Source organism: Theropithecus gelada, chromosome 16 (genome assembly GCF_003255815.1).
Source record: "Theropithecus gelada isolate Dixy chromosome 16, Tgel_1.0, whole genome shotgun sequence".
Classification (NCBI taxonomy): Eukaryota; Metazoa; Chordata; class Mammalia; order Primates; family Cercopithecidae; genus Theropithecus; species Theropithecus gelada.
In genome coordinates this window covers 22,076,485-22,090,565 of record NC_037684.1, presented here as the reverse complement: position 1 = coordinate 22,090,565, position 14,081 = coordinate 22,076,485, and the positions used below count along the sequence as shown (strand labels likewise).

General features: G+C 42.8%; 1 protein-coding gene across 3 annotated transcripts in view; it reads right to left on the bottom strand.

The window, feature by feature from the left end:
• Positions 1-3,907: 3,907 nt before the first annotated feature.
• CA10 (carbonic anhydrase 10) overlaps positions 3,908-14,081 on the bottom strand; it is a 533,205-nt gene continuing 523,031 nt past the window's right edge. For 2 of the 3 annotated variants that reach the window (XM_025361853.1, XM_025361852.1), the window contains exons 8-10: positions 9,425-9,579; positions 7,035-7,209; positions 3,908-5,191 (exon numbers count right to left, since the gene is read on the bottom strand). In XM_025361853.1, the coding sequence (XP_025217638.1) occupies positions 5,169-5,191; positions 7,035-7,209; positions 9,425-9,579 (353 nt within the window). In that variant the 3' untranslated portion in view covers positions 3,908-5,168. The remainder of the gene's footprint in view (positions 5,192-7,034; positions 7,210-9,424; positions 9,580-14,081) is intronic. The other variant, XM_025361851.1, reaches the window with a different exon arrangement.

Here is a 14,081-nt window from a genome sequence, read left to right as displayed (position 1 = left end):
CTCATCCTGGATAACTAAAACGATTTGACTTTTGGCCAACACCTCCCTGATTTCCCCTCCCCCAAGGTCCTGGTAACCACCATTCTACTCTCTGCTTCTATGAGTTTGACTATTTTAGATTCCTAATATAAATGGGGTCATGTAGTATTTGTTCTTCTGTCTGTGTCTGGCTTATTTCATTTAGTACTCCCACAACTCAATAGCAAAAAGCCCAAATCATCTGATTAAAAATGGATAAAAGACCCGAATAGTCATTTCTCCAAAGAAGACATACAAGTGGCCAACAGGTATACAAAAAGGTGTTCAACATCGCTAATCATCAGGGAAATGCAAATCAGAACTACAATGAGATACCACCTCATACTTATTAGAATGGCTATTATCAAGCAAACCAAAGATAACAAATATTGACAAAGGGAACCTTTATACACTGTTGATGGGAATGTAGATTGGTACAGACTATGGAAAACAGTATGGAGATTCCACAAAAAATTAAATAGACCTAGTGTATGATCCAACAATCCCATTTCTGGGTATATACCCAAAAGAATTGAAATCAGGATTGCAAAGAGGTATCTGTACTCCCACGTTCATTGCAACATTACTTACAATAGCAAAGACATGGATAAAAGCTAAAATGCTCACTGATAGATGAACAGGTAAAGAAAATGTGGCATAGACATACAATGGAATGCCTTAAAAAGAAGGAAATCTTGCCATTTGCCACAACGTGGATGAACTTGCAGGACATTATGCTAAGGAGGTTCTAATATGTAGTAAAGTTTGGGAAACTCTAGAGTAGGAAGTAGTAGGGATGAATATTTGATTTATGGTGATTCTCACACTTGAGTGTGCATCAGAATCATCTAGGGGGCTTGTTAAAACACAGATGGCTGGGCCTCACCCTCTGAGTGTCAATAGGTCTGCAGTGCAATCTAAAAATGAGCGTTTCTAACCAGCTCCTAAGTGATGCTGATGGCTGGGGCCATGCTTTGAGAACCACTGGCTTAGAAGAGTTGAGTCTGGCATTGTCACCTATGAGCTATGTGATCCTGAGGCTATCACCTGGTCTATAAGAAGTCCATTTCTGTATTTATAACCCAGGGACAGCAGTAGTGATTACTTTATGGGTCATTGTGTGGGTAAAATGAGATGATATTTGTAAGCTGCTTGGCACAGGGCCTGGACCACAAAATGTGCAACCTATGGCAGACCTTATCAATAATAGTATGTGTTTTTCAACTGGAGTCTTGGCAGATCTTTCCTTATGTTCAGTTGTGCCAGTTGGTGAATAATGTTACAGTGAGTTTCTGCTCCTAGAGGTCCTACTTTTAGGATTTCTGGAACAGGAAAACTGAGATACTCTTATGAGCTGCAGGTGTTCTGGGTTCCAGCAGGAAGGGTCCACCCTGGGGGTGTGGGCATATGCTAATTGACCATTGTCAATCATCTTCTTTGACCTGATGTGTGTGTTATGGGCTGTGGTCAAGGACTGCTTTCCTGTCCAGATTCCATGTGATTATCTCACTGTCTTGTACCACGTTCCAGACACATTTAGTGCAGCGAGTTGTGGTTGTCCTAATGTCACCATGGAAACTTAACTGCTACAGAGGGAGACTGGAACAAGGCCCTAATGGTCTTGAAAACCACAAAATGTGTCCCCAAGAAGGGGCTAGTGCTGTGGATTTCCACATGATTTTTTTTTTTTTTTTTTTTTTTTTGAGACAGAGTCTCACTCTGTCACTCAGGCTGGAGTGCAGTGGAGTGATGGATCTTGGCTCACGGCATCCTCCACCTTCTGGGTTCAAGTGATTCTCCTGCCTCAGCCTCCCAGGTAGTTGGGATTATAGGCACATGCCACCATGCCCGGCTAATTTTTATATTTTTAGTGGAGACACGGTTTCACCATATTGGCCAGGCTATTCTCAAACTCCTGATCTCAGGTGATCCACCCACCTCGGTGTGTTCTTTTTTTCATTCAATTTGTCCAGAGCATTCTCGGGTGTATATTTACCTCCCTCCCCAGTTTTGCAGAGGAGAGAACTGAGGCTTAGCATGTGTTTCCTTGCAGATTGTAGACTTCTCCAAAAAGGAAGGGGTGCTCATGTCAGCCAGGGCTCCAACAGGCAAAGCTGGCCTATTGGCACACACTGTGGAGCACAGAGGAGGCACCGCTCCCCTGGGACTTCCTGAGCACCCATGGACTGCAAAATCTATTAATGTATTTTTGTTCCTTGATGTCTTCAACAGGTATGAGGTGGTATCTCATTGTAGTTTTGATTTGCATTTCCCTGATGATTAGTGATGTTGAAGAGATCAAGACCCAGATCAGACCAAGTCCTAGATGAAGACATCAAAGAACAAAAATACGTCAATAGATTTTGCAGCCCATGGGTGCTCAGGAAGTCCAGGGGCTCTTTGGTACTTTAAAAACTACCACCGCTTTTTTTTTTTTTTTTTTTTTGAGGTACTAATCTAGCTAGTCTTTTTATTACTCCCGCATATTGTGAGGGCAAAGTGACTATATTTTCTTTTTATAGTTTGGGAAATCTAGTGAGTATGGAGAAAGGGGCATTTAGGACTGGCCCAGAAAGTCAGAGGCAGGAGCCAGTTTGCCCCATTTTGAGTCGTGTTTGGCCAAGGTGAAAGTCTGCCTCTGCCCAGGGACCCTAGGGGTGAGAGACTGAGTTTTTCTTTGTTCTCACTGGACTAAAGAACTGAATGAGAGGCACAGTTAGGGGAATGAAGAGTGCAAAGGTCAGGGGAGGTTGTCTTATCCAAACTGTTTGTCGATAAGAACTCAGTCCCAAGGAGGGGAGTTGACTTGCCCAGTGTCAGAGAGGATGCTGTGATGGGGTGGGGCCTAGAAACCCAGATGCCTGCTTTCCTTCCTCACTTGTGCTTTTCCTTGTCTTCCTCAACACATCGCAGGCATTTATCTATGTGCAGTCTGCTGGGTATCTATTGCTTTTTTTTTTTTTTTTTTTGCTGTCACTCTGGTGTCCTTGTTGTGATTGATGCTACCACCACCCTGTAAAGGAAGGCATGATATGATTCAGATAAACTTTTAATAGGCAGGTCATACAAATGCTCTACTATTGGTACCATTTATAGAACAGTCATTGCAGGTATTGTGCAAGCTGCTTTAAGTAGCTACATAGTGTTTAAGCCTCATAACTCAGAGAGGCAATTATTAACCTCCCCAGTGTACCGATAGAGAAGTAAGGCAACTTGCCTAGGGTCACACAGCAGGCAAGAGGCAGAGTAAAGTTGATTTACCGTCCATATTCTTCAGCTGTTATACTATATCGCTGCCTGCCATTGCAGGATAAGGAAGATTCTACCTCAGAAGCAGCAGCAAGCCACATAAATAGATTGCCACCTGCTCGCCCTAAACCTTTGTGAATATTTGGTTCTCTGGAAAAATAATGTTGCTCAGAAATAGGCCTAGATGCCATCATAGCTAAGGCTGCCGTGTGTCTGACATTGACACAAAAAGTAAAAGATAAAATACAGTTAAGTATATTATTTTGAATATGAAATAACTGAGTGTTTTGAAATTTACCTTGTCAATCCATCTAGTCACTGGGCTAAAGTTTTTCACATGCTTGGGAATGTTCTCATTTGCACAGACTCTCCTTGCCTGAGCTTTCTCCCTTGCAGGAGAGTGTGACAGGAGAGATGAAAGTTATTTTTAATTTGGCCACTGAACAAACATCCAAGTATTCTCTTCCAGCAGCTAAGCCTATATGTTTTCTCAACAGGGTATTAATTACCTGGCTCTGGGAATGGCCAGACAGGCTGTTCTGGCTGCCCTGCCAGTCTCATATGCAATTGCTCCTGCACCCAGCAGGACTCAGAGACTTCAGCAGGGAGCATCCTCTTTCTCAATAAAGTCAGACATAGGTACTGGGTAACTTGTTAAACACATTTATTGATTTCTTGACAGTAACCAAACACAGTGAGTGACCATTATAAACAAGAAAAGAAAGGCATTCGTTTGTACTTTGTGAGATCTGGCTGCACCTGGAGAGAAAAGATACCCCTTTCCCAGGAACTTACAAGGCAAAGTGCATTCCTTCACGGGAGCATCACAGGGGGGCATGGCAGTTTTGAAACGCAAGAAATCTGTCGCCTGCTATCTCAGGCTGAAGCTCACCTCATGTGAATGATCGAGCCATGGAGTGGAATTAAAGTTATACTTGCTTAGCAAATGCATTCCTGATTGCCACAAACTCAGTAAAAACTGGCTGCAAATGAACAAAACATGTAGATGAAGGAACAAGTGAAATCAAAGAATGCAGTTGCATGGAGCCAGGGCTTAGCCTGTAAGGAAGGAGAATAGACCAAAGCCAGAAAAATGAAATTAACTCGTTAAACACATTTATTGAGCTGGTAACAATAACCAAACACAATGTATGACCTTTGGAAAACAAGAAACAGCAAATGGGTCATTTCTGATCTTGGCAAATCCTACTACAGATATGTGACAAAGAGGGAAATAATTCCATTTCTTTATAGTCTGTGGTGATATATATACAATGTGTAGCTCTTCAATGTCTGTCCTTTTTTTTTCTTTTTAAATTGTTGAGTAAACAGAAGAATCATAATCTAGAAATAAGTGTCCTTGGTCAACTTTGTCCTGCTCACCTGCTACCAACACCCTCAAAGGATCCTAGGACACTATCTGAAATTACTTGATGCAAAGTCCGTTTGATGCCATCAGAGCTGTATTTTCTCTCTCTTTTGGAAGAATTTTGTATGTACAAAGGCTGAAAAGTCTCATTGGGTAGATTTATTAGTTCAGGAAAACGGTATCAAAATTGTAATCAGGTTAACTGGTTATTTTCTTCTAAGACCTTATGAATGAGACTTTTGTTTCTGAAACTTGACTTCCCATGATGGAGGTTGTAAGAGAGTGTGTGTAGGTATGTTTGCATGTGTGTGTATGTATGTGCAAGTGCTTGTGTGTGTGTTTGTGAGTGTGTGAGAGATGTATTCCTCTGCCATGGTTTTGCAGACACTTTTCATGAAGAAAGGGCCAATCCCAAGAATGAATGAGGCTTGGGGGAAAGAAGGAGAGAGAAGCAAGAAGGGGGACATTCTAGGTTACGTCAATTCACAGTTGTAGCATTTCACTGAGGTGGGATTCTTCTTGGCTTTGTTCCCTACTTGAGGAGCCATTCATTTACTGCAGAGAGAGAGAAAGAAAGAAAAAAATCACACATACAACATAAAATGAGGCATATTCAATTAATTTGCACAGTTTTAGGGAATTCCTCCAGAGGGGACGGGACTGTTTTGTAAATGCCTGCTTACTTATGTGCATTTCAGCTACCCCCTTCCAATTCTCCATGACCTTCTAGGCCTATACTGACCGATATACTATAAATTTAAATTAATTAAAATTAAAAAATTAGTTGCATCATTGTACTAGTCACCCATCCAATGTTCAATAGCCACATATGGCTAGTAGCTGCTGTATTGGACAATGCAGGATAGTAATCAACCTATCATGAAAACATTCCCATTACCACAGAAAGTTCTAGTGGATGACACTGCTCTAGGCCAGGGATGGAAAAACAACAGTCCACACATCTAATCCAGCACAATACCTGTTTTTATAAATAAAGTTTTATTGGAACACAGCCATACCCATTCATTTACATATTATCAATGGCTGATTTCATACAATAATGTCAGAGTCCCACAGAGATTTTATGGCTTCAAAACTTAACATATTTACTCTGTCCTTTATAGAAAAAGTGTGTAGACTCCTGTTGTAGACCATATGCTCTGTGTGGCTAGGGGTCCTATCTCACCCATCACCCAACTAACTGACACATACTAGGAACACAATACAGGGGTATTGACTAATGAGAAGAAGCAATGAATGAGTTAGGTATTTACTTTTCTGGTAGTTCTGGCTGGAAGGGAGTGGAAAATATGTAGTTTGGGCACGCAAGTGTATCTGAGAGACAAAAAAGAAGGGAACATGGGGGAAGTAGGAAGAATGAAGTGGAGGATCAAGGAGTAGTGGTGGAGGCTGCTTCTAAAAGCTGTCTGGTAATAACCACAGCCCTCCTATTTGGGGAGCATGTTATTGCTACAAAGGGCCTCCCCATCCAGGCTCTTGTTTGCTTCCTTTAACAAACTGTGAAGTAGATGTCATAGGAACTGTCATGAAGAAGCCAGGTCTAGGGGGTAAACAATGTGGCTGGGTTTGTACAGCTTGTTAGAACCCGGCCCAGGACTTAGATGTCCTGATTTCCAGTCCAGGGCCCTCCAAGACCCCATCGTGCCTCTTTCTACACTGAATGTTTACCACAATGATTAACAGATGTTTAGTAGTATGCAGAAGGGAAGAGAGAGAGAGAGGGCTGGGTGTGGATCACAGAGTTACAGGAGGCAGATGTCACCTTAAATGTCCCCTTTAGTAGGAATAATAACCATTTCTAGGGACATAGCACTGGGCAAAGATACACTCACAAATTATCCCATTGGATCCTAATGGCCTGCCCTTTAGAGTATTTGTTAACCTTCTAGGGAAAAGGGGGTCTTTCTTGCATATACTTAAAAGCTCTAATGCTTTTTGCTGTCCTGTTCTAACAGATAACCTTGGGAGCATTTCTGGGCTCTTCTATAAAATGGCAATAAAAAGAAGCTGTCTTGCTTGATCTACAGGGGTTTTAAAGGTTTCATATGTGTATTTAAAGGTTATATATATATATATATATATCTCTCTCTCTCTCTCTCACATATATCAAACCTCTACACCTTGCCATCTACCTACCATCCATCCACCCACCCACTTACCTACCTACCTAGCTACCTAGATGCGTTCATACAGATATCTATATTACATATATCAAAACTTAAGACCTTCACCACCATGCAAATGGAGCGTGATGGTTATTGTCATTTATAATCATCATTCCTATGATGGAAGATAATGCCAGGCCTTTAAGAACAGGTCTAAGCAGAGAGACTGAGCTCTGGCCTAGATCCTCCACTCTCTGAGCCACCACACCCACCTCTATACTGAAGCTTCTGGGCTCGGTTGTTTGGACAGTCCTTCCCCTGTAAACTGAAGTTGATATTGGTGCGGATGCAGCGGTTGTTGAGTGGCTGGACAGGCCTGAAGTTGTCACTCATGCTCAGAAAGATCTGAGATGGCTGGTTCTGGCTGAGCAGGCGCAAGGAATGCATCTGAGGAGAGAGAAGTAGCCGTGAGATCCAACCATCCTCTTAAATGCACCAGGGAAGAAAATAAGACCACAGAGACTGGGGCCAAGCTAGGTGGTATCAGTTGTATGAGGAAAGGGCTGTATAAACCCCACAGAGTCCCTTTTTTCCATGGGTTCAATTGAGCTGAAGGCCCACTATGTCTCCGTGCATGAAGCCAGCCCTGCTTCTAGCTTACTAGCCTGTGTATGCCTCTGAACAAGTCACTTGCGCTCTGTCACTCTCAAATGCAGCATCCATAAAAGGAGGAAATCTGGTTAGGTTTCTCCAGGGTTTGTTCGTTCTTTGATACTCTTTGGTTCAATAACTCCATGACTCCCACATAGTATTACCTGGATCATAGTGACTGGTCCATGGGTCAGAGCTAAACTAAGCTGGACCAGTTTGGTTTCTTTTCTGTGAGACTATGAGGGCCACGTGGCTGGACTGTTTGCAGCCGTGTTCTGCCACAGGACTGTGAGGCCAAAGAAGACGGTCTCTAGCAGGAAAGAAGAATGAAGTGAATGTGTGGTGACAAGAGGACAGCAGAGAGAAAGCACTTCTGGGGTTCCCATTTCAGTGAATTTCTGATGTCAATTTCTGATGTTAAATTCTCTAAGATGCCCCTGTAGCTCTCGAATAAATGCTTTTTCTAAGCTTAAGCGGGGAGTTACTGTTGCCTGTCACCTAGTGAGTCCTCATCAATACAGATAGGATAAGGAATTTCAAATTGTTCAGATGGTTGTCAGGTGGGAACACATATCCCATCAAGGAGATTGGCTTCTGCTTCCTTAGCTCATCTCTCCTTTAATTTGTTATAGACTCCCACAGTCGTAGAATGTCAGAGCCGGAGCGAACTCATGTAATTTATCCCCCTCTCAATAAAGAAGAGGAGTGTTCATTTCATAGAGGTGGGGTGACAGGCCTGAAGAGCACAATAAGCTGTGTAGCCAAGCTCACACAGGAGGACCCATCTGCCTTCCGTCGAGTTCTGAGGAGTACTAACTCTGCGAGATGATCCAAAAAAACCCCACATTCAAATATGTGTGCGAAACGCTACGTATCATACCACTTCCTCTTGAAGACTGACACACGTATTAGCACTTAAGAAGGACCCCAGAAGTCCTTCAAGAATGGAATCTATTTAACTTTTTAAAACCCAACTTTTTCAAATGCATGATGACATCTTCCATTTTGCTGGCTTGCTTTCTGAACACTGTAGTTGTAGAATGCACTCTGGGAACTAATGGCTGTCTTTTCCCACTGAGACAGGTGAGATGCTTCTATAATTAGCTCAGGCTAAGCCTTTTGGATGCTGGCTCTTTAAACCCAGGCATATGGGTTGAATCGTATACCCCTGAAATTCATAAGCTGAAGGTACTGGTAACCCCCAGTAGCTCAGAATGTGACCTTATTTGGAAAATAGTCATTGCAGATGGAATTAGCTGAGACAAGCTTATTGGGGGTAGGCTTTAATGCAATACAGAAGGTGTTTTTATAAAAACGGGAAATTTGGACACAGAGCCTCAGACACAGAGAAAACACCTTATAAAGATGGAGGTAGAGGCTGGGTATGGTGGCTTACGCCTGTAATGCCAGCATTTTGGGAGGCCGAGGCAGATGGATTACCTGAGGTCAGGAGTTCAAGACCAGCCTGGTCAACATGGTGAAACCCTATCTCTACTAAAAGTACAAAAATTAGCCAGGTGTGGTGACATGTGCCTGTAATCCCAGCTACTCAGGAGGCTGAGGCGTGAGAATCGCTTGAACCCAGGAGGTGGATGTTGCAGTGAGCCGAGATCGCGCCACTGCACTCCAGCCTGGGTGACAAGTGATAAGAGTGAGACTCCATCTCAAAAAAGAAAGAAAAAAAATGTAGGTAGAGCTTGGGGTGCTGCTTTTAAATACCAAAGCACACCAAAGATTGTCAGCAAACCACTAGAAGCTAGGGGAGAGGCATGCAACAGATTGTTCCTCACATCCCACTGAAGGAAGCAATGCTGCCAACACCTTGGTCTTGAACCTCTAGTCTCCAGAACTGTGAGGCGATAAGTTTGTATTGGTTGAAACTACACAGTTTGTGGGACTTTGTTATAATGGTCCTAGTAAACTATTAGAATAGGCATTCCACAATTCAGTGATTTTTTTTTTTTTTTACATCATTCTTTTCCTTTAGCTAAAGGACCAGAGAGAAACTCACCTGCATCCTGGTTATATAGACAGGTTTGTTCATTATGATCCAACTTGCTGTCTCATAGCAGGGTGGGATAGTCATCGACCCATCGTAAGTGATGAAACTAGAGGTCTCTGGATATAGTTCCTCTATATTAAGCCCCTGTAGTAAATATGCATCATCTAGAGAAGGAAAGAAGATTTAAAAATTAGGTTTCTTGAGAAAGAGATGGTATTGCTGACATATATACATACATACATATATACACACACATATACATGTATACATATATACACACATATATACATGTATACATATATACACATACATAGATACATATATACACATATATACATGTATACATATATACACACATATATACACCTACACATATATATACACATATACACACACACATATATATATATCGGGGCCAACATAATAAGTTAACATTGGATATCAGCATTTGTCTCTGACTGCCTCTTAAATCCCTAATATGTGTCAGGCACTAAGCCAGGTATAGGTGAGTAGGAAATAATTAAGTGAATGCAGAGGGCATCATAGAGACACTGACCTAAATCTGCACTGGGCCCAAGAGAGGCTGTGAGTTTTGTCTGGGGCGGGGGTGCGGGGGACTGAGGAAGGAATGAATTGAGGAGTTGACTTCAACTGCATCTTTAACAGCAGAAGGTGATCAGTGTGTAGCTGGCAGTGAGGTAGGGTGTCAAGGCCACTGTAGACAGAGCAATGCTAGAAAAAGACCCAAGGAAAGAGTGGTGTGTACTTGGGGACGGATGGAGTGTGAGCTGCCAGGGGATGTGGAGATGCAAGGGGAGGGAGGGCTGCTGTGAGAAATATGGCTGGTGGGGTCAGCACAGGCCACACCAGAAGGTCTTTCCAGCGCTACTGGGAGTTTGGGCTTCATCTGGAGGCAATGCGGAACCACTGAAGGGTTTGAAGCCAGGGAGTAGCGTGATCAGAGCTGCACTTAATGAGGCTTGCTCTAATGGTGGTTTGGCCTGAAGATTAACATATTGAATAAGAGAAGGAAGCATTCGGCACATTTTTGTTAAAGGTCAATGTGATTTGCTTAACCAAGCTTGCACGAGGAACACATTGCGTACTCTAGCATGCTGCTATTATTGCATTTTATTTTATTTGGGGTGGTGGGGAGAAGTGAAGAAGTAGAAAGAGAGGCATTCCAGGCATGACTGGAGTAAATAAAAGGAACATGTTTTGTTTCTTTGAAACTATAACCAGCCTTTGTGCTGCACCTATATTTGTGGAAAATATTGGGGGCCGAAGTGTGGTATAGGCCAGGAGCAAGAGGCAAAGGTTATGCTCAGGGATTTCTTACACACAGCAAGTTTCCAAAACACCATAGTGCTGATACCCCAGACTCCATCCACTGAGGTCCTGCCAGGAGATCCCTCTTTGTCCACTCCCTCTCCAAGATGCAACAGTCATCAGAGGACATAGGCAGCTTCTGCTGTCCTGACATTTTCATTCCCTACTGTGTTCTTTCTGCAAATGTTGTTAATACGTATACTCTACCTTTTGCCCTTTCTGTATCCTCACACAGCAGAACTTGGAAAGACCCAGAGTGGAGAGAGTGAGCTTTAGACTCACATCTCAGTTGGAGCGGACTTTGCTGCTCACTATCCGTGTGTCCTTGGACCCATAGGTAACCATCTGAGCCTCAGTTTCCACATTGTAATATGCAGATGTTTGGAGTACTTCGCTCATGGGCTTGTTTGAGGAATAAACGGGATCATGCTTCTCAAGCACCTAGCACAAGGTGCGGTCCAGGTTTGTCACATCCTCCTGCCCTGCCCTGGAGGGTCCTTGCCCTGCTTCCCTGGGATAACTACTGTTCCTCTCCTCAAGGACTCCCTGGCTTCCCCAGCTGGGCCAGTGCCCACCTCTTTCACTGTATTTACTGAATTAGCTTGCCAATCATTATTTACCTGTTTGACTGTCCCTACAAAGCTGTGCGCCTTCAGGGGAAGGGTTTGCATCTTTTATCTCTGAGCCCCCAAATGCCAGCATGAGTCCACCACATACTGGGTGTATAGTAAACACTGCTTGAATGAACGAATGAAATGGTTTCTGCTCAGCGGCTCTGCTTGCCGGCAGTGCTGGGCAAAAGCAAGGGAGGAAGAGATGACATCATCTGTCGGATGAGGGGAAGCATCTCTGAGGTTCCAGTCAGCGTCCTCAGCTTAAATACATGCTGCCTACCATCCCCGCCCCCATGTGTCACACCCTAAGACATTAGGGTGAGATTGCCTGCCCTGTTTCCATCTCCCTATGGTATTACCATGTTTCCATACCAAAGACTCCTGTACCTTCATATTAACATTGCTGAGTCGGTGTGCATTTAACGTGTCATGTTTGTTTTCATGACTCATCACGCTGCCTCAGAGGCTGCCATTGAATCAGTGTCTGTCTTCTAGATATTGGGATTTGAAAGACACTGGCTAAAGTTTTTGCATCTTCTTTTCTCTCTATTGAAGCTTGCTTGGTATGTTTGATAGGACAGAGGCAGAAGGACCCAAGAAAAGAACATGAGTAAAACAGAAGTTTTCAGCCCTAATGTCAAGGCATGCTGGGGTGTTTTCCAGGGCTAACTAGGCCAGGAACTAGTTTTTCGTCACATACTATCTTGTCCATGCAGCAGCCAGCAGAAAACCATTGTTTGGTTCTTGTCAGCGTTATCATCTGGGCATTATAGACAGAAAGGAGACTGAGAACCAATATACCAGAAGGGCGATTCTTCTCTCTAAACTTCCATGGCTCTATTCATGAGTAAGGATGGCAAAGATCTAGAGGGGGTCAGAGTTGTTTGTGAACAAAGATGCAAATCTGGGGTGAAGCTCAGAGGCCGGTGGGAGTGATCCTGCATGCCTCTGCTTGCTTGAAGGATGCTTATTGGTGGAAGTGAGGACAGATGTTCAAATCAAGTTTCATGAATAGTTTTACAGAGAGGTTTCTCTACCTATCCCCTCTTTCTCTCTCTCTCTCTCTCTCTCTCTCTCATATCTCTATCAGCTGTTTACCTGTCATCTGAGAAAATAACTTATAAAGGGCAAATCCTAGATGTCAAGTCAAGAGTCCTAATTCAAGTCTGAGTTCTAATGGTAGCTTTGCCAGCAACTCATTCTTCCTTCACGGAAAAGAATGTAACCTCTTACTTGAGGGTACCAGACAGTCCTGGAAAATTGCATCTTCAAGTATTAGGATCCAAAAACATCTTTCAACATAAATAAGCTTGTTAGCCAAATTTATCTTAGGTCAAATTTTTGTATGACAGTGTTGTAATTTTGTATGTGTTGGCTATATCTTTACAGTAAAGGAAGACCCCTTAGATCTTGGATAATCAATAAGTGTAGAATATATGTGTGTAGTTTATCACCCAATTTTATTATTTCAAATGACTGCAGAAGTTGACAGCTGAACCTTTGGTTTTTTGACATGTTCTTGATGAACCTGTGATTTATCTTATACTGAGTTCTTAGTCATGGTTACAACTCCCAAGCTGACTTTTTCTTTTTGTAGGAGATGTACACTGTGATAAAATGCCTAGGACCACATGGGGTGGGTGGGGGAAAACTTTCCCTCAGTCTGAGCTCTTTTTTTTTAGTCTGCATTTAACAGGCAGCCTCTGTTATGTGCACCTCTATAATGCATCGTGCTTCTCATGTGGACCACTGATGAGATTTAATATTGCCCAGCTTCCTGCTTATGAAGTTCCCATTCAAAGAGAACTATTCCAATGAGAACAAGGCACGGCAGTTTCAGAGATCAATACTGGACTAGTTCCTGATCAATATGGAACTATTTGGCAATTTTCTCATATAGAATGACATTTCCTCTTGTAATCTGAGGCAAATTCAACTGAAATGAAAAAAGGCAATTACTAAAGAATGAAGTAATATGATATTTTGTTTTACACAAATAATAAATGAAAAAAAGGGGCCTCTGAGAATTGGATTCATGGAGGTGAGCTGCTCCTGTTCTGTTCCTTGCTGACGTGAGTAACTACTTAGATTGCAACATGGAAAGTGGTGTGCTGCATTTCACATTCTGTGAAAACATTTCCAAAGCCGTTCCTTTGAAATGAGAGTACAAGTTCAATTAAGCATAGAGAAAGGCACCAGGAGCAATATGCTTAAACTCCTTGGTGATATTTCATCACATTTAACACTGCGTCCCTCTGAGGAGCGGCGCATAAAACACTTCCCAAAGAACTGAGAAGTTTAAGGCAGTTCCAAGTTAGTCTGTCCTGGCCTACACATTCATCTTTTAGCTGAATAGAATATCTGGGGGTTGGGGGAGGTTATAAAGTTATAACGGGTAAAGCAAAGTTATAAACGGGTAAGACTGAAAAAAATGCTTTAAGGGGCTTGTGCCACGTGTTAAAACGCTGTATTTGAAAGCTCTCCTCCAGATGCCTTCAGTGGTGTGGTTTTATTTCCTTAGAGGAAATACTTTAAGACAATAGCCGTATCTCTTTTTTTTTCTTATTTTTTATTTGAGATGGCGTCTCACTCTGTTGCCCAGGCTGGAGTGCAGTGGCGTGATCTTGGCTCACTGTAACCTCCACCTCCCAGGTTCCACTGATTGTCCTGCCTCAGCCTCCCAAGTAGCTGGGATTATAGGTGCCTGCCACCATGCCCAGCTA